This window comes from Vicugna pacos, chromosome 3 (assembly GCF_048564905.1).
Source record: "Vicugna pacos chromosome 3, VicPac4, whole genome shotgun sequence".
Lineage (NCBI taxonomy): Eukaryota > Metazoa > Chordata > Mammalia > Artiodactyla > Camelidae > Vicugna > Vicugna pacos.
Genome location: NC_132989.1, coordinates 44,648,847 through 44,670,812, shown reverse-complemented (window position 1 = coordinate 44,670,812; position 21,966 = coordinate 44,648,847). Strand labels below are relative to the sequence as shown.

The 21,966-nt window shown below is 36.2% G+C and overlaps 1 protein-coding gene across 1 annotated transcript in view; it reads left to right on the top strand.

The window, feature by feature from the left end:
- Positions 1-238: 238 nt before the first annotated feature.
- The window catches only part of TSLP (thymic stromal lymphopoietin), a 29,378-nt gene continuing 7,650 nt past the window's right edge, over positions 239-21,966 (top strand). Inside the window, exon 1 of the mRNA XM_072958928.1 lies at positions 239-322. Coding sequence (XP_072815029.1) covers positions 283-322 — 40 coding nt within the window. The 5' untranslated portion in view covers positions 239-282. The remainder of the gene's footprint in view (positions 323-21,966) is intronic.

The window sequence follows — 21,966 nt, the reverse complement described above, 5'->3', positions numbered from 1 at the left end:
TGTCCAATGATAAATAAACATTGACAAATTCATACTCTCTAAATCTCTTTTTCTAGATTTTGATGGATTTGCCTTCCCTGTATGCAGTGCTTCTGCCAAAACTACCATCCATGGACTCAGAGAACACCTTTGCCTCATCCACTATCATGGTGTTACACACAGCACTGCTTCTGATCAAGGAACTCACTTTACTGTAAAAGAAGTGTGGCAATGGGCCGATGTTCATGGAATTTATTGGTCTTACCATGTTTCCCACCATTCTGAAACAGCTGACTTGACAGAATGCTGAGATGGTCCTTTAAAGACTCAGTTATAGCACCAGGTAAGCGGCAATACCGTGCAAAGCTGGGGTAAGCTTCTCCAGAAAGCTGTATATGCTCTGAATCAGCAACCAACATATGGTGCTGTTCCTCCCACAGCCAAAGTTCATGGGGTCAGGAACCAAGAGGTGGAAATGGGAGTGGCACCACTATTACCCCTAGAAACCCACAAGCGAAATGTTTTCTTCCTATTCTTGTAAGTTAATGCTATTCTGGCCTAGAGGTCTTAACTCCAGAGGGAGGAATACTTTCACCCGGAAACACAGCTATTATTCCACTGAACTAGAAGTTAAGACTGTCGCCTGGCTACGTGAGTTCCTCATGCTTTTGAATCAACAGGCAGACAAGGAAGGAAGTTACTGTGCTGGCTGACACGATTGATCTTGACTACCCAGGAGAACTTGGATTACTACTTCACAGTGGAGGCAAGAAAGAGCATGTCTGGAATACAAGAGATCCTTAGGGTGTCTCTTAGTATATTGTGCTGCCTCCTCTGATTCCTAGATCATTCCCTTAGAGCCAGTTCAACTCTAGAGTCAAATTTGGAATCACTACTGACCAATCGCCAAATGTTTTATGTTGAAATCCTCTGATTCAGAAATTAGAAATCTTACAGAACTACAAGTTTAATCACAAATAGCCAGAAGCAGCCTCCCTGTCGCTGACCTGAAATGTACCAAATTTGCTTATGTCCTTTGTGCCCTTGTTGGTGAGCTGGTGGACCCACAACAGGCACTTCCTGGATTGTTACAGCAGTGGCTCAACCTTGACAGTATACTGATGTCACAGAGATGCTTTTAAAAAATACCCACATCTAAAGCCCAATGTTTGAGATTCCAATTTCATTGGCCTGGGGTGGGGCCTGAACACTAGCATGTTTTTAAGTTTCCCTGAGTGTTCTAACATATTGCCTGAGTTGAGAACCATATCTAAGAGCATTCCTTCACATGACACAGGATGAGAATTGTGAGTTCTTACCAGCTCTGAACATCAGAGCAGACACAAAAAGCCCCACTGAGACTGAACAGACATACTATTTCTATCTGGATCCAAAAGTGTCAGGTGTGAGAACTGAGAACAGCTAAAGCCTCACATTCTCATGACAGACGACACTTAATCTTGGGGCACTGAGTGACACTTGAGGCACAGCCAGGGTCATCTCAGCCACAGGGACCGCTCTTCCCCTCTTTCCATCTTTTACTTTCTGACCATGTCCGCACTCCCTCCTTTCTCCTGTCTGCTTGTCACACTCTCCCAGCCTATCCTTGAGCTCTACCACTTTCAACCACTGCTTTAGACATTCCAGAAAAAAAAATCAGAAGATGCAGTGTGTTATTCTTACTCCAGAGCTCGCACACTGAGGCAGATGCCAGTGATTTAGATTTGCCTAACTGAGGTATGTGTTAATTCAGAAAGGATCTGAACTGATGACCACTTTGGCCACGGTAGGATTTGCTAAACATGTGAGGAGTAAAAACACGATGATCAGTATTGTTCAGTCTGCAGAAGAGGACTGTTTTCTAATTTCAAAAGCATCCATTTATTAGTAATATTTTTATTTGCTGAATTATTTATAATCCAGCCTTTATTTATTATAATCAAAACAACAAAATAGTCTTCTAAAAATTTAGCTTTACACAAATTCGGATTGGCATTTCTTATCCACTGCTTCAACATTTGCCTCTTTCTTTCGGTCATTACAATTTACACTGCTCCCACTTTACACTGCTACAGGAGGTCATGACCAGATTGGAGAGATGGTGGGTGAAAATAATTCTGTGGTCAAATACGTTTAGAGATTCTAGTTTAAACAAAAATTAGAGAGGCTTCTTTTATTGCAAAATTTCTCAAACATTTAAAATGTTACTGTCTATCATCATTCTCCAAAGAGGAGACACTTCAATGGTTTTGTAAACTTCACTGACCACGTTTGGGAAAAACAAATTAAAGAGAAACTTGACAAACTGGTATTTCACAGAATACACTTAGGACATACTGCTTAGAGTTTTATCACCGGTGATGATAAAGATAATAATCATATGAATCTCAAAAGCTCTCCCCGGATCTCCAACCAGAGAATCCTGCATTGGAGTAGGGAGGTGCTTACATCCTGTGAGCATCTGGCCTGTGACCTTAACTGCCCTCCCCTCTCTGGATCTGCAGTCACCTTCCAGGGCACAGTCCATATGGAGAGTCAGGAAGGCAGTAGAGACCTTAATGGTCCTGCAGTTTTCATTTTAGGAAACTGAACGTTGCCCCAGGGCCCAAGGATTAGGAGAGGCAGAAGATTCTGGGCCATGAAGGGAATTAAAGGGTAAGAAAACATTCTTGTGAGCAGGCAGGGGTGAAGAGGAGAGAGGAAGAGTGGTGTTTGATGCTTATGTACCATTTAAATGTATTTATTTAGTTTTGAATAGGTTTATACTTGTAAATAGTACTAGACTCAAAACATACATAGGAGTATACAGTGGAAAGTCTTTTCTCTTTCCCATTTCCTCTGGTTAACCTATTTCCTGTCCCCCTTGCAAGAGTCACTAAGATTACTAGTTTGTGTATCCTTCCACAGATACTCCGTATTTTAGCAAATCAATACAAGATAGGTAGATAAGAATAGAGAAAATTTTATAATTTAATTTTTAAATGTTATGACTAAGAAAATCTAGAAAATAATATGATTGTTTAATAAACAACAGAGGTGGCATTTCAAATTTGTAGGAGTAAATTGGATTATTTAGCAAAGAGTATAAGGTATGCTGGACAGCAAACTGGAAAAATAAACTGATACCAATCCCCTAAAAATTTAAACTGAAACTACAAAAGTACTAGAAAATAATGAGTAGGTTTGTGTATTCATGTATGTACATATATTTGCATAAATATACAATCTTAGCTAAGCAAGGCTTTAAGCTTTCCTAAGTAATGGAATAAACGATTATTAAATTTCACTATGGAAAACTTTTTAAAAACAGTATTTATAGATTAAGTTCAATTAACAAATTTAAAAGACATATGGCAAATGAAAAATATTTTTTAACTTAAAGCAAAAGAAAAGGCTAGTTCAATTCAATAAGAAAATACAAATTACCAACAGAAAAATAGCAAAAGGGCACATATAGGCAGTTCACATAAAAATAAATATAAACTGCTATACACGTGAAAAGCTCACTTACAATTAGAGAAACTGGAATTTTAAAAGTGAAATAGCAGTATATTAAGAGCAACAATCAACAGAGCGAAAAGGCAACCCAAAGAATAGGCAAAAATATTTGCAAATCATGTATCTGATAAGGAGTTAAGATCTAGAATATGTAATAAACACCCACAAACTCGTTGACAACAACAACAAAAAATTAACCTCATTTAAAAATGGGCAAAGTGCCAGGGGTTGGGGTGGGTGGGGAAAATAGGGAGAGGTTGGTAAAAAGGTACAAACTCTCAGGTATAAGATGAATAAGGTCTGAGAAGCTAACATAAAACACAGTGATTATAAATGATAACACTGTATTGTATAATTGAAATTTGCTATAAGAGTAAAATTTAACTGTTCTCATCAAAGAAAGGGGGTAAACATGTGAGGTGATACATGTGCTAATTAACTAGGTGGGAGGAATCCTTTCACAATGTATATGTGTATCAAATCATCATGATATACACTTTAAATATCTCATAATTTTATATGTCAATTATACCTTAATAAAGCTGAGGAAAAAATAAAAGAGTAAAGGAAGCAGACCTTGGGGTAAAAAAGAAAAAAATGGACCAAGGTCCTGAATAAACATTTCACCAAAGAATATATAAAAATGGCCAACAAGTATGTGAAAATACACTCAATATCATTAACCATTAAGGAAATGTAAATCAAAAGCACAATGAGGTAACACTATATCCATTAGAATGGTTACTGTCTGAAAAGAAGAATGAAAGAAGGAAGGAAAGAAGGGAGGAGGGAGGGAAAGAGAGAAGGAGGGAAGAAAAGAAGGAAGGAAGGATGGAAAGAGGGAAGGAAGGAAGGATGGAAGGAAGCAAGAATTGACAAGAACTTAGACTTGTGTGTATCACATAAAGTTCCTGGTCCACAGAAAAAGAGCATCTGTATCTGTCTCTGTTTCTTCCTATTCCCTTTAAGAAGTAGATGTTTATTTACTGAGAAAGTAAAGGTGAAAGTATCCTTTCAAATATAGAACCCAACTATGAACAAGTTATCTAAGCAGCTTCATCTTAATCACTCCGTGGTCCTGGGCCTTCTTATCCTTCCTCAGCTCACTCCCATGAGGCACTGGGGCGTGATGTTACTCGATATGATGATACTTATGCCATCTGGTCACAGTAAAATGACTATAATGCATAATAGGCTAGGCCAATGTCCTCACTCACTCTTCACTTCCTGCCTCCCTCATCGCCTTCCTCACAAACAGAGGAAACAGTATGTTGTAAGGAGTAAGTTTAAAGGCACATGCTCCGTCAGAATTCCTGACTGACTATCATGCAAAATCATGGCATCTATGAAGATTATAAATGCCAAACAGAAACTTAGAATGAAAAGAACTCCTGGAGGTTCAGCCAATATTTTCCTTCTTTAATCTTACTGCCTTCAACCACCCCAAGGAAAATGTAAAGGTGCTCTTCAAAGTGTTTCAGAGTGTATTAGTCAGGGTGGGCCACGCACCACCAATAGCATCCCCAATGGGGCAAAAACTGGTTCTTGGTGAGGGGGTGGAGAGCAAAACGATCTTACTCTTTTTATTGAAAACGTATAGATACACATACATTACATACATAGAAATACACTATACCTGTGGTATTAAAATTTCATGATGGCACAATTACTTTTAAAAGTCTAATAATTCTACTTTGAGAGGTAATAACAAAAATAATGTCAAGAAATAGCAGAGAGACTAAACTGCTAAAATAAATAGCCCCCAAATCTCAGTGGCTTTACAAAACACATGTTTTTCTCACTGATAACACAGTCTAACGTTAGTAGGGGCTTTGGGGGGAGGTGCTTTCCTCCACAGAGTCATACAGGAACCCAGGTTTCTTCCACCTGGTGGCTCCACCATTTCCTAGGGCCTTTGAGAACATCCAGGATCCTCTGCATCTGGTTGCCAAATGAGCAAAGCAAGGGCAAGTAGAAGATAATACAGGATATTTTAGGAGTTAGGCTTGGCAGGAGGTGCACAATTTTCTCCTACTTTATGTTGCCACAGACTAGTCACATGGACTTTCCTCAATGCCAGGCAACTGAGTAATACAGTCTAGCCCCGTGCAAGAAAGGAGAGAACAGAAATGTGGGAGAAGAAAAAGATGATCTTTGCCTCCTAAGACAAGGATTTTGAAGCTTTACTGGAATTTCATAGCCTTAGGCTGATGAAAACTGAATTATATTTAACTCCTTCTGCATGATAAAATATACCCTAGAAAAAATGGAGAGCAGTTTACTTTAATCCTATTCTTCAGTTTTGGGTTCTCCTTCAATTATCTCCCAGCTTTGCTAGTGGTAAGCATTTTAACTGGTTGATAAACAGAAGAAAAAAATTAAAGGCTTGTTTCCCAACATAGTCAATATACTCACTGGGGGAGAGACTGTGGAGGGGAAGGCACTATTACTCTTTCATAAGGTGTAAAAACCTTTGAAGGGCACCTTGACAATGTCTGTCACAGTTTTGAATGCACATACCCAAAGACATAGCAATTCCACTTCTGAAAACTGATTCTAGAGATACTTTAACTCAAATAAAAGTAGTCCACCCTTGCACACTGCTTTCCCTGTGTCAGAGGGACAGCATGTGTAGTCACTTCCCCACTAATAACTGGCAGAGTTGGGGATTTGAACCCAAGCAGTTTACCTCCAAAGTCTCTACCTTTAACTGCTCTCTCTCATCACACGGACATGTCAAAGCAAAAGACTGAAAACAACTCAAATGTCCATCAATATGGGATTGGTTAAGTATGATAAGATCCAAACATCCAACAGACCACTACAAAGCTATTAAAAATAATGATGCAGTTTTATAGATATTGATGTGGAATAATTTCCAGGATATAATGTTTAGCAAAAAGATTAGAGTGCAAAATAATGTGTATAGTTGGCTATCGTTGGGCAAAGAAATCTTAAATTAATCTCTTGGGGAAAAAAGTCACAAGGAAAGGGTAATATTGATAGCCTCATAAGAGAGGAACTGAGCATTTGGCAGAAAACTCTCTCTGAACACCATTTTGTACCATTGAAATTTTGAAATAAGTGCTAGTAATTACCACTGAAACAACAATAATTATTTCCATTTATGTACAAAAATAAACAAAGCTGATTAATATTAGGACAATTATCTATGCATTGGTTTAATATTTTCTACCACTGTGAAGCCTAGCCCCTAAAATATCCTGTATTATCTTCTACTTACTATTTCTTTGCTCATTTGGCAGCCAGATGCAGAGGAACCTGGATGCTCTCAAAGGCCCTAGGGAATGGTGGAGCCACCAGGTGGAATAAAATTGGTTTATATGAAATCTTTGCCAGCATATAAACTTCCTTTGCCTAATCCAGCTAGAAGCAACAGAGTTGCTTAACTGACGTTCATTACCTTCTCTTTCCTCTTATTATCTGCGAAGTAGTAATTCACAGTTTTGTTAAACTGGGGTGGGTCGGGGGGATTTGCCTGCTTCAGTTCATTACACAGGCCTGACCTACTGCTTCAGCACATTTTTCATCCCCTCGGCCATTTTCATTATCCTTGGTACCTGTTAGCTCAGGCCGAAATCCTAGCTGGGTCCTCCCAACACTTTTAATTCCAGCTCCCGGGATTTTCCAAGGCCTGATTCATGTTCTACCTAACTCAGTAACTTCTTCCTGTGAGTTTTCTATCAGCATGGGTGAAGGCTTTCCCTAGAGTTAATAGGATATGAATCAGAGTTGGGTAAATCCCCTTGGATTAGAGTAAACTTTTTACTTACACACTTTTTAGCACATTAGTTTTTAAACCCCACAAAAGGTGAAATCTTTGCCAGCATTTTCAGGAATGGAGCTCACTTTTCATAAGGTGAGGACAGAGCAAATTAGAAGGTCAGTATGAGGGACAGATGAATTAAGAAGCCTCAGAGGGTTGGCCACCTGGATAAGACCTTTAAACCTCACTTCTCATTCAGCAGGGATCCCAACATCTGAACTTTCTGAACATGTTGCAAAATTCCTCTCAACAGTCCTACCTATTTGAATGTGTAAGAATCATCTATATTGGATAGGGTACATTCCATTCCCATTTTTTCCATTTAAGGAATGTTATACTGCCTTTCCTCTTTGGGTGAGAACTGCCAAAATTTTATGCCTTTAGACAGGCTTTAAGAATGTCCCAGCCGTGCTTATTATACTTTTACGTACATTTATGGAGATTTTCTTAAAATGTAGTTTCTGATTCAGAGATCCTGGGTGGGGCCTGAGATTCTGCATTTCTATCCAGTACTGCCAATGCTGCGGATCCACAGCCTGTACTTTGAGTAGGAAGGCCCCACAGTGACCTTAATGTTAAACAAGAAGCCACAGCAACCAGTACCATTCTGAGTATGTGCAAACATGTGCGTGGACAAAGGGAACAGAAGAGTAGGATACATAGCCATATATACATCATGAAAGTTCTATAGAACAGCATATGCAAAAGCAGAACAGCATTTTGGTTAGAAGCCAGAGGTCTTGACTCCGACAAACTTTATTTAAAGTTACCAGTGCCACCACGCACAATCTACATAGCCTAGGAAAAGCAACATAACCATGCTGCGCTCCTGTTCTTTCAGTAGTTAAGGTTCAGCCTGTTACTGTTCTTACGATACTGCCATTTTTGTAAATCAGAAATGGTCAAAGGTGGGCAATTTTTTGTGGTTTAATCTAATACCATCACATCCTAGAGCAGCTGTGAAGATTAAAATGGATAGCATATGTGATGATCATAACACTATTCTAGGCACAGTGACAACATAAGTTCTAGTATGTACTACTTTATTCTGAATCATACTTGTGTGCATATGTGCACTTTAAAGGATAAGATGGGAAGCAAGTAGGTGTTTTTGTCTTTTGTCCTTTATCAAATGGGGGCTTCTCGGATTTTTTTTCTTTATTTTTTTCTTCTGTCAATATAATATTATACTTAAAATCACTGCCTCTGGAGCCAGAGTGCTTGAATTCCAATCCACCAGGCACTAGCTGTGTGACTTTTGGAGAGTTACTTTGTCTCCCTATGCCTCAGTTTTCTCATCTGTAAAATGGGGGAAATAATAGTATCTACTGCATAGGATTGTTGTGACACAAATGAGATAATATTTATAAAGTAATTACAGCAGGGTTTGGCATATAATAAAAGATAGACAGATAGATAGATACTCTACATCTATCTGACTGCTCTTCTCAAAATTACCTGTTGGTAACTGGTTAATTCCAATAAAACAGATACTACTAATCAATAAAACAATTGGCTAGAAACTAATATAAACAAGCCAGTAAATATTTAATGTCTTTCCCCTTTTCTCTGGTCCATTTGAACACTGGTGTAGAAAAAAAAAACTATAGAAACATAGACTCTGAAATCTGAAAGATATCAATCTATTAAATTCCTTTATTTTACAGTTAAGAAATTTGATATATAGAAAAATGGGGTCTCTTTAAATATATACCCAAGTGTCTCAGGGATGGGAGATGTCCATAAAATAATCCTAAAGCTTCTTATCTCTCCTTAGTTATCACTGTCAACTTCCTTTCCCAGCAAATCTCTGTCCAGGTGCTATCAAGTGACAGAATCTATTGGTCTCAATTTTACTTTTCTCTCTACTTTTACTAATCATCCACTGTGGAAACAACAGAACAACCAGTTACAGCCTTTGACATAAATCTCCTGCAGTTGTATTTCAGTTGGCCATACACTTCATACTCATGGACTCAAAAGTGGTTCCAAGGTCCTGTAGGACTGCTCCAGGACCTCAGGACTGATACAATTTAAGGAACCCACTACTAACTTGCTGTCAGCAAGTGCTCCAAAGAAACAGCCTGGACTAGAGCCAATGTTGTAATCACAAGAGAGAGCCTCAGTCATTCATTCAGTACAAGCACAGTTTAAGACATTGGTCAGAACTATTACCTCTTCTTAAACATTTTGTCATGGACAACGTGGCTCAGGGAAAAGTAACAGAAGGCAAAATTGATTGGACACAAGAGTTGAAGCTGAGGAGGATAGTTGTATTGGCTCCCTTGGACGTCTTGAGTTTGACTGAGTTATAGATGTTAGCCATGAGACTTAAACAGTTAAAATTGGAGCTGACAATTCTCCAGATAGAACATGCCTCAGAATATTATATCAAAACATATGGCAGTCTTACTTATCTTAGAGCTAGAGGGTTTATCATACTTGTGTTCTATTTTGGAAGAATACCACTATGTTATTTAAGGTAGACCAGATTCTAGAACAGAGATCAGTCACTTAAGAAGTAAAGAATTTAATTATTTCTCATGTAACAGAGCATAGTAAGTCTAGCTGCCAGAGAGCTAGGAGATACAGTCTACCTGGGCAATCACTTTCCAGTCCCAATTTCATTAATGTCAAGAAGAAAAGAATAGGTTTTGGAAAACATTTGTAAGTCTCCCCTACATTCACAAATAGGATTTGATGAAATGGTACCTAAGTGAATCATAGTGAGAAATTAAAAATCATCCAAAAGATCGGTATCTTTTAGGATCAATGGCTTCTAAGTTTTTTGTAAACTAGCTTATGTCGGATTCCAGTATAATGAATGACCTTGCATCCAGTAAAACTAATTTCTCCAATCCTACTATTCTACCACTATCAACCATGGATTTTTTTAAAGAATAATTCAAATCCACATTGTTTTTCATTTTTTCTTACATCTTATAATATTTATTCACACTAGTCTCTCCAGTGCTTCATTATACATATATATTGATGTCCTGTGCACACTTCTAAAAGGCTGCAAACTTCTTAAAGATACCTTAATATCAATAGTATTAAGGAAAATGAAAAACTTGGAAAGTACTTAATAAAAACTATTGATTTGAAGCAAATGCATCTGAGCCAAAATCTATTAATGAGCAAAATGAAATATCTGCTAACATTCCCATAGATAACCTGCTTAATAATTTACTGATAATAATATACAATTCCATACTACTAAATAGGAGTGAAAATAAAAGAAAAATCAACACCTGCTGCACCACAAAGCAAAAGTTGGTCTAGGTAAGTAGTAAAAGCAACAACAGAAATGGCAGCAGAAGCAAAGAACAGAGAAAGTAAATGTAGCATTGAAACAGTAAAAAGCAAATGGGAAAGGAAAATGGTTCAAGCCAATGTGAATTTTGTACAATACAAAATTAATGTTGGCAAAATCAAATTTAAAATAAACAAAAATGCAAGAAAACAAAGCACATTTCAAGAAAGGAATAGCAGATTTTGGACGGAGACAATTTTCCATGCCATAACTACTCCTTTGCCATCCACTGGTGTTTTGGCAGCAGACAGTCATTGGAATCCTACGGGAGGAGGAGGAGACAGGGAAAAGGATGACTGTAATGAAGAGACTCTAAATGAAGGGAGATAAGGTAGATGAGGCGAAAGGGTAGAGGTAAGGAATAAAGCCATACATTAGAGCAGTTGGAAGCCAGAGCAAAAGCCAAACCGACAGATCAGCTTCAAGCATGGCTGTCCCATCATTCTCTACACAAAACTGAAGCAGCGCTTGCCAGAAGTCAACCTCTGAAACAATGTGAAATGAAATAAAGCAAAGCAAGAGAAATATGGGAACAAAACAAACAATAATGGCTCAATAATCAATGTTGGAATGAAAAACAAACAGAATTGGGAAAAGAAACTTTTATAATCAAACAGAGCAAGATAATAAAGCAGTAATAAGATCAAATTTCTATTCCAAATATGGCAAGGTAACCAAGCAAAGTTGCAACGACCAAGGCAACATAAAACCAAGTTAAAGCTTTTGGAAAATTAATATTAAGATGGATGAATCAAGAAAAAATTATTCAGGTATCTTTAAACAAAAAATATTTCTACTTCTTCCAGCCAGACTGCCTGGAGACACAGAAAAATATCTGAATTCTAGTATTAGTTCTGCTGTTGACAATTTGTGGCCAATGGTAAGTAATTTAACCTTCCATACACACACACACATATAAAATACTGAGTACGTTGAAAAAATTACAAAAGAAAAATTACATTTACACAGGGTAAAATGAGAAGTTGCACTAAGATTCAAAGACTCTTCAAAGTGAAAAAGTGACTTTCTTTTATCTCTTTGGCACATCTTGAGCAAGGAGCTGAATTGGAAAGCAATAATTCTGTTATTCTAATCAACTACAGACTATTGCTGACAAATTTTCTCTGCAAGTTCTGAACAGTGTACTTTATTCAATTACATTCTATTAACATCACTCACTACGTCCATTCACTTTTATAGTGGCATTTAAAACTTACCATGTGCCAGGATCTGTGCTAGCCCCAAGCAACACTTATTACACACTCATTATTACTGCACAGTCAGTATTACTATTTTTCACTTAAATTATTATTATTCCCATTTTTAAAATGAGAACATGAGCTAAGAAAATTTAAGTAAGTTTACCAAAATTACACAGGTAGTAACTGGCAGAGCTGGAATTAGAAAGCAAGTTTGAGGGGAGGGGTATAGCTCAAGTGGTAGAGTGCATGTTTAGCATGCATGAGGTCCTGGGTTCAACCCCCAGTACCTCCTCTAAGAGTAAATACATAAGTAGAGCTAATTACCTCCCCTCACCAAAAGAATAAATAAATTTTAAAAAGAAAGCAAGTTTGTATGACTCCAAACATGTTTTCTTTATAACGACACTATGTGGGTCCCTCTGGGGCCTTCAGCTGAGTACTGATTGGCAAATGCATGCAAGGATAACACCAGGTGCCAGGAAAAGAATCACCCTAAAGGAGCAGTGGGAATAATCCCTAGGGTTCACACACGGCCAGGAATAATATCTGACCAAAATGGAAAAGCTCATAATTCATAGCTCACCAACTAGAGTACTCAGAAAGTTGCAGTCATTGTCCCAGGGTAAAAATAGCCCTAGACGGCTCTGATCCTGCCTAACAAAGCTTAAATTCAGGACTCAAAAGAATAAAACTTCGTTATTAACTATGTTACAGATCAAAGAATAAACGTTAATTTAAAAAATCCAACTTTTAACAATGTAAAATTCGCAATATCATCATCCAGTCATAAATTACTAGAAATACAAGAAAGAAGAAAAATTCCACCAATAATGGGTAGAAAAATGTCAATCAACAGAAACAGATCCAGACATGACAGAGATAAAATCATTACTAGAAAGGACATGAAATAGTTAATACGACTGTATTCTATATGTTTAATAAGATAGAGAAAAAATGAGCTTGCTAAATAGAATCATAAAAGATATAGAAACAATTCCAAATCAGATTTTTAGAAACAAAAAATATGCAACAGCTAAAGTTAAGAATACTTTTGATGGAAAAAACTACTTTTGATGGCATTAACAGCATATGAGACTAAGCAGGAGAAAAAAATATTAACTTGAGGATATAACAACAGAAATAATTCAAAATGAAACAGATAGAAAACATTGAAAAAAATGCATAAGAAATCATTCAACTGCAGGACAACTTCAAGTGGCTCAACAGACATATAATTGGTGTTCCCATAGGAGCAAACAAAAATATTTGAAGAAATAATGGTCATTTTCCAAATTTGATGAAAACTATGAACTCACAGATTCAAGTTCAACAAAACCCAAGCCCAAGAAACATGATGAAAACTACATTAAAGTGCATATCATAACCAAGTAACTTAGAAGCAGTGATGAAGAGGCTGTTTGAGGTCTTTCTTTTTTTCTTAATACAGGCATTAATCACTATAAACTTCCTTCTTTGATTACTTTTGCTGCATCCCATAAGTTTTGGTATGTTGTGTTTCCATCTGCCTTTGTCTCAAGATTTTAAAAAATTTCATCTTTGACCCATTGATTGTACAGGAGCAGGTTGTTTAATCTGCATATTTATAAATTTTCTAGTTTTATTGTAACTGATTTCTAGTTCCATACCACTATGGCAGGAAAAGATGCGGAAAATTATTGTCTTGTTACACCTGAGAGACTTTGTTTTGTGGCCTAACATACAATCTATTCTGGTGAATGTTCTATATGCACCTGAGGAGAATGTGTATTCCACTGCTGTCGGATGGAATGTTCTGTAAATGTCTGTTAGTCCATCTGGTCTGACCTAAGTCCAGTGTTTCCTTATTGATTTTCTGTCTAAATGACCTGTCCATTACTGACAGTGAGTATTAAAATCCCTTACTGTCTATTGTCTTGCTGTCTCTTTCTCCCTTCAGGTCTATTAGTATTTGCTTTTTATGTTTAGGTACTTCTATGTTGGATATATAAATATTTACAAGTGTTACATCCTCTTGATAACTGACCCTCTTATTATACAGTGACCTTCTTTGCCTCTAATTACAGTCTTTGTCTTAAGGTCTGTTTTGCCTGATACAAATATAGCTATCCAAGCTTTCCTTGGGGGATCTAAGGTACAGCAACTATCAACTATAGTGATTATAGTTAATAGTATTGTATTATATACTCAAAAGCCTCCAAAAGAGTAGAGCTTAAATGTACTCACCACAAAAAAGAAATAATCATTTGAAGTGATGCAGGTGTTAACGAATACTACGGTGGTAATGGTTTTGTAATATATATAATTGTATCAAATCAACACTTTGTACACTTTGAACTTACACAATGTTATATGACAATTATATCTCCATAAAACAGGGGAAAAAAGAACCCATGATGAAGAAAAAAAAATCTTAAAATCTTTCTATGTTCATTCTTATGTTACAAAGATAACAGCAGATTTATTTTTAGAAATAATGCAATCCTTTAGAGCAAATCTTTAAAATAATGAAAGAAAAAATATTCAGCACAGTATCTTTGAAAATTAAAAAAAAAAAAGCCAGGGGAGGGGGAGAGCAGGTCAGACATACAAATACTGAAAGAATTCCTTACCAGAAGACTTGAACTACAAAAATGCTAGAGAAAGTCCCTCAAGCAGAAGGAAAATTATTACTAGAGGGAAATAGGGACCTACATAAAGTCAGAGGAATAAATAACTACATGGATAAATATATAAGATAAATTTTTCTTATTTTAAAAATTGCTTTAAAAGAAAACTGACTGTTCAAACAAAATAATAACACAATGCAGGGTCTTAAAATGTGTAGAAATAAAGTATCTGACAGCAATTGGACAGAAGCCAAGAGAGGGAAATAGAAATACTATGTTATGACATATTTATACTATACATGAAATAGTATGTTACCTGAAGGTGTACTGCAATAATCTAAAGATACATACTATAAACTCTAAAGCAGCCACAGACACACAAAAAGAACCATAGCTAATGAGCAAATACAGTGATAAAATGGAATCCTAAAAAATACTGAATTAATTCAAAAGAAGGTAGAGAAAATGAAAAAGGAAACAAGAAAATGTGGTATAGTGGGAAAAACAAATAGCAGAATGATATTCAAACTCAACCTTATCAATAATGATATTAAATATAAATGGTCTAAATAAGTACTCAGATTGAAAGGCAAAGACTGTCAGAGTGTATAAAAAGAACAAGGCCTATAAGAAACCAACTTTAAATATAAGACATAAATAGGTTCAAAAGAAAAATGTAGATAAAGATATATGAGGCTCTCATTAATCAAAAGCTAGGATGGTTCTATTATTATTAGAAAAAGTACATTTCAGAGCAAAAAATATTTTCAGGAATAAATTTTAATATAAAATTATGATAATTAAAGTGGTTTTATACTGGAAGATATGTCTACGTAATCAATGGAAGAAAATGAATTCTTCAAAATTCAGATAACCATCTGTTTAGAAAAAGGTAGATGCCTATCTTATACCTTATTCCAGAGTAAATTCCAGAAAGATCAAAGATTTAAATGTAAAAATTGAAACCATGATAGTACTACTGTGAACAAAAATTGTTTCCTTGTTTTAAGCCCAGAGTAGGAAAATGTTTTCTAGCTATGACACAAAAGAAGACATGAGAAAAAGTACTGATTAATTCAATTGAATTTTTAAAAATAAATCTCTACAGCAGAAACCACTATAAGCAGAGTCAAAGACAAATCACAAACCTAAAAATAATATTGGCAATTTTTATGACAAAGGGATAATTTCCCTAATTTATAAATAATTATTTCAATTTAATACAAAACTACTAAAAAACTTTTAGAAAACCAGACAAGCATTTAGGCACACAACTCACATGAGAGGAAATACAAATGACCCTTATGCATATATAAATTAAAGCTGTTTATAATAAACTCTGAAGCAACCACAAAGAAGAATAATTCTGCACCCATAAACTTGCAAAATCAGTAATTCTGATAACATCTTTCGTTGACTGGGAACCCACATTCTCATATGTTACTGGTGTGAGACTCTGTTATTGGTACCTCTATAGACAGATAATAAATGATATAGATAGATAGATAGGTAAATATGTAGATAGATAAATAATGTCTACCTGAATTGCAAATGAATATACCTTTTGAATCTACAATTTTACTTGTAGGTATTTATCTTACAGATAATTCACACATGGGCAAAATATGCTAAGTGATGACACACAAAGTTATTCACTGAAGCACTGTTTCAAATAGCAGATTGAAAATAATTTCATAAAAATAAGAAACTTTAAATAAATCTTGGTATTTACATACAAATAGAATACTATGAAACAACAAAAATTCTAGAAAACTCTTATGCAATAATATGGAACAGTGTCTAAGGCTTATTATTATTTGAAGTAAAGAGGGCTCATAATATGTATATGTATAACAATGTTACCATTTGCATGAAAACAGATGTAAACAGATATGTATAACATTCTGCTGATATGCATCAACATATGTACATATGTATATAATATCTCTGGAAGAATACATAAAGAATAGTATTTACATAAAGTTTTTTAAAACTATATTGTTTTTGAACACATAATATTTGTTTAAAAAATTACCAAGCCATGCATGAAAGTGATAAACACCAAATTCTGAGTAATGATTACTTTGGGGAACGAACAGTAATAACGGGATTATGGAAGATACAGAGGCTTCAACTGTATCTGTAATTCTTTTGCAGGTTTTTATTTTCATATAATTTGAAACAGAAAATAGTTACAAGACTAGAGCAAAGAACTAGCAGATACCCTTTTCCTCACTTAATCTATTTCTTCATCTCTATCCTCTTACTCTTCTCTCTCTCTCCCTATACAACACACATACACACACACTTTTTTTCTGAAGTATTTGAGAGTAGGTTGCACAAATAGTGCTCCTGTACCTAAATAATAACCATGGTATAAAGATCAAAATGAGAAAATTTAACACTGATATAATATGATTAGCTAGTCCACAGTGCATTGCATCTGTAATGTTGTATTTCTTTTCAAAAAAAATTTAAAGCAAATATGGCAAAATGCTAAAACTGTTAGAGTTGGCTAGCCAGGATATGGATGTTTTGTTATTCTCTACAATTTCTGTATCTTTAAAATAATTCTTATTGCCTAAAATATAGAACATAAAGATGATTTGAATATTCTAATGATTTCATCTAGTACTTTTTTCCAATACTCCAAAAAATATGTATTTTCTATTTATCATGGAGACTGAAAAGAAGTAGAAGTTTCTGGCCTCCAGGATCTAGACCCTAGTTTCTACTTACGGAGTACTGCTTTTCTACAACTTGTGAGATAGATATGCATATTACAAACTGAATTTCCCTCCCCACACTAAAAAAATTTCAGACGTTGAATCACAAATCCTCAGTGTGATGGTCTTGGGAGGTAATTAGGTTTTATGTGTTGATCCCTTATGATGGGATTAGTGTCACTACAAGAAAAGACACCAAAGAGATGATCTCTCTTTCTGCCATATGAGGATGCAACTGTTTACAGGCCAGGAAAAAGAGCTCTTACCAGAAACTACCCAGCCAGCATCTTGATCATGAACTCCCTAGCCTTTAGAACTGGGAGAAGTAAGTCTGTTGTTGAAGCCACCCAGTTTATGGTATCGTGTTATTACATCCTGAGCAGAGGAAAACAGATACTCAGCCTTGCTCTGCAACTGAAAAATAATAACTCATGCAGATTGTCGCTCCAAGCCCTTTGCAGGAGATAAATGCTCACTCCTGATCATTACAGAACTGCTCAGGAACACTGCTTCTCCAGTGCAGGGGACGGCGACTACTCCCACTGAGACACCTCATGGTGCACAGTCTATCTAAGATGAATGGAGACTCGTGTGCTCAGTGCTTCTGCATTTTAACGCATAAAACGCACAGCTTGGCCTCTCCAAATATTCAAGGGCTTTTAGATATATTAATTCCTCCTTTAATCATCCCAGTGAGACATAAAGAGAAAACAGAATGTGTAAGCAAACTGCCCCAAGTCAAAGTCAGGACCATATGCCTTCATCTCTTGATTCTTAAACTGACTGACTACTCAATGACCCATTATACTGTTTAAATTATTATATCTCGTGGGTTTTTTTAGTCGTTTATTTATAAAACAAAATACCATCTGGCATTATCTGAATGTTTGGATTTACTTCAGTGCAACTAACAGCTTAATAAATATTAAATAGAATTTAGTTACATTAAGACATAATGAGGCAATATGCTAGCCCCTAAGTTGAATGCAGATATAAGCATCAGCTTCATGAATGCATGAATTCAAATGCATATGTCAGAAATTACCAAGATTAAAAAATTATTGTCCTCTAGAAAAAATCTCTTAAAGAAAAGTCACCAATAAAAAAGTTCTGACTTTACACAAGTACATGGGAAAAGTAACTCAATTCATTTTATCAGAGAAGTTTGGAGGTTTTGAGGAAAAGCAAGTATTCTTCATTAAATTAAATAACAATGAAGCTGTATACTGGCACATGCTTCTAATAAGAGTAACACCTACACTACAATTCTGTAATTCTCTTTTTTCAAATAGATGAGAGTAGTACCCTATATTCTCTGAGATAGCGAGTCATGGAGGTTCTTTCCTAGTTTTGTAAAAATAACAAAGTATGATGTACTCATTGTGTATCTTTGTTTGTAGGCTCCATCTCTTCTTTTCAAATGCATTTCTGGAACAAATATTTTCTAAAAGAGATGTGAAACTTTAAAACTGTTAGGAGTACATGAGAAAGGACTTGGGAACTTGGGAGTATAATCAATCGATATTCCTAGATACTTAATATGAATTAGAAGTTTATAGTACAAATTTTGATGAAGAAGGGTAAGAAGTCAGAACAAAAGGGAGGAAAAAACCCCTTGACTGAAAGACTATGGTCATGGAGAAAGTACTGGTTTGGGGCCATAGGACCATTACACACTGTTAATGATCTTCTTTTCAGTAAAAGAATTGAAAGCACTATAGAAAGTCAACAGCCAAACTACTATAAGGCTATGTGTAATATTCTCTACAGCAGAGGTCTGTAAACTTCCTGTGGAAGACTAGATACCAAGCATTTTAAGCTTTGCAGGACAGATGGTTTCTGTCTCAACTATTCAACTCTGTCTTTGCAGAGCAAAAGCAGCCAGAGACAATGCTATAAACAAACGAGCATAGCTGTGTTCCAATACACTTTCTTTCCAAAAGCAAACAGGTGGACAGGATTTGGCCCACAGGCTGTAGTTTGCTAACCACCTGCTCTAAACTCACAGCATCTTTTCTAGGTGATAGTCCCACCTGAGGACACACCCCAGGCCAAATTCTCAGATGCCAAATTTCTTTGCTGTCTATTTATCATCCTCAACTTTTCAGTCTCTTCCTTCTTTTATTTTTCTTCCTCCTTCCACCTCTGCCACTGCTCTGGGATTCTAGAATCCTCAGGCAACCTTTTCTAAGAAACCCTGACCAGCTCTATGGGAAGAAAGTAGACCTTAATGAGGCATGATCATAAAATGGTTGTTCAGAGTTTATTATATTTAAGAGAGGAAATACTTAGGGTGATCACTCAACCCAGATATCATTACTGATAGTAGTGAGGTTCACCATAAAGCATATAATTAACTGGATGGCCTCTTAACAGATAAGAAATAAGCTAATGGCTACCATCTGCCTCACATATCACCTAACTCACATAATGGTCGCTTTTCTTAAGATCCTTTTATACATAAACAATGAGGTCTCAACTATGAAGAAAACTACACAATAGAGTCAAGTAGGTGTGGAGCTTTCTGGCAAACCCTGGCTGGCAATATTATGAGGAAGACGTATCATTTGGGGGGAAAAAAAAGAAGATTGCAAAATTTCTTATAACTCATCTTTCACAGTCAAGAGCAGGAAAACTTTTTTTCTAAAATCTAGCATTTAATTATATATCAAGAGCTGCCATTTCCTGTGCCAAAGTTATAGAACTACTATGACGCCAAAGGTAGACACAAAAGGTGAGGAAAAGAATGTTAAATGATGGTTTCAAGTGATGGCATACTGGTGATGACTGTAGGTGACCGTATCAGTCAGGGGTCCCACAGGAAACAAGTGGCACATTCCAACTGGGTAATTATAGGGGAGTTTACCAAGGAACTATAGGGAAGTTGTTATAAGTCATATAATTTATTGTTTAAGTTGCATCACTTTTCAGGGTACGAGGAAGCTCTATTAATAAATTATGCCAGGACAATGGGTATAAACTGGGTCTGGCCCAGCCAAATTGTAACATCTGGAATAAAGCAGTACCTCCAGGCTAAAAAGAATAAGGAACTGTTATCACCCCTAGACCAAAAGGGACAAAGTGTGGGAATGGTTACCAGAACCTGGAAGGCGGCAAGATGAGAAGGTCAACCAACAAGACCTGGAGCCTCCAGGAAAGGAAAGCATCCAATCTATGATGAGCTAACAGGAAGAAAGTAGTTGAATTAAAATTCCAACTTCACCATCTTCCTCCCCTCTGATCTCTTGCCAATATCTCCCAGAAGCTGGAAGTCAAGGGAGCCTGCTCATACAGTCCCATGAGTCAGCCTCCCTGGAGGTACAAAGCAGGACAGGGAAGGGCAAAGAATATATCTGGATGAGAAAATAGATGATATCCAGCATATTCTATGAAATGCTCAATTCCTACCTTCTTGAACAATCTTCTCCCTGTTCATTTCCTACTAGATTGTAGAAAACAGTAAAGGAAGCAAGATCTTTTGCCTCCAATTGGCTGAGAGTTAAGACTGTTTCTTTACAGAGGAATGAGCACTAGGTTTTCATGCACATATTTAGCCTTCTTCACTCCCTAACTAAAAAAATATCTGGTAACATTTTTCAGATATAGGCTGATTATGCAGGTATTACTAGCCTGGGAATAAAATAAGATAAAGGGGATGTTTTTTGCATTTGTCATAGGAAATTCCCCTACTCCATTTTCCAGTCTACAAATGTCTCCAAAGGACATACTTAGAGGAAGTATGGAACTCGGTGAAACCGATCAATGGTTCAGATCAACAAGCTTGCTTATATAATGTAAAATTAATGAACAAAATTGATACGTGCTGCAGTCATCACAAACCATACAATGACTATTCCATATTACATAAATGCTACACTATACCTATGAACAATGAAGGTATAATATCAAGAAAGAAAGAATGTTTACCTCTGCAAAGTGTGGCCCTTCCTTTCTGCATGAGTATATGAAAACCAAAAGAAGGAATAATTACATAACCAGCATCCTGGAGGATCTAGAGTGATTCAATTTACTTCCAGGCCCAAAAGAATACCCATCTGCTGGGAAAGTCTATAGTTACACTTCCTAAAATATTTCCAAGTTAAGTTTGGTGTCATCTACTTTTCTTACTCTATAGAGGGAGATCTCTCCCATTTCATCAATAACCTATCTGATACCCCTTCCATTTTTTAAAGTCCAATGATACTATGACTTATTAACACAAAAAAAAGCATCCTTTTTTCCTGACAACTTGGATCTACTTCTTCAAACACAAATGGAGTTACCTATGAGGGCTAGCTACTTTAAATAGTCTGAATAGTTAAAAGAAGAAAAGGAAAAAGTAAATTTAAAAGGAAGGAGAGAAAGTATAAAGGAATGAAAAAGAAAGGGAACTATTATTAAAACAAGAATTTAAAATATTAGGTAAATAAATGAAGAAGAGGTCTTTCTAGTGAGGGTAGGAGAAAAGAGAGCTGTGTTATGAGATCATTTTCTGGCCCATTTCATAGGTGAGAGTATTAGCTAAGCTCTCTGAGTAATCTCAGAGTGCTACAAATGATCTCACTTCTGTTTCCTATCACATGGAAGACTACCCTTGACCTAACCTAGGATTTCACAAATTATACATGAGATACTCTTCACACCTTTAGCTTCTGAACAAATGGAAAGAGAGAAAAACAAGGAGCTCTTCGTGCAATGGGAATTTTCAGAGATGCCCTCACCTGAATGGTTGCCCCAGGCAAGGCATAATAATTGGATTCCAGGCGTATAGCAGCATTTACAGAGAGGTTCTTTCAACAGGAAATGATTTGCTTCCTGACAATGATACTAAAAGAAGGTTAATACACTTCAA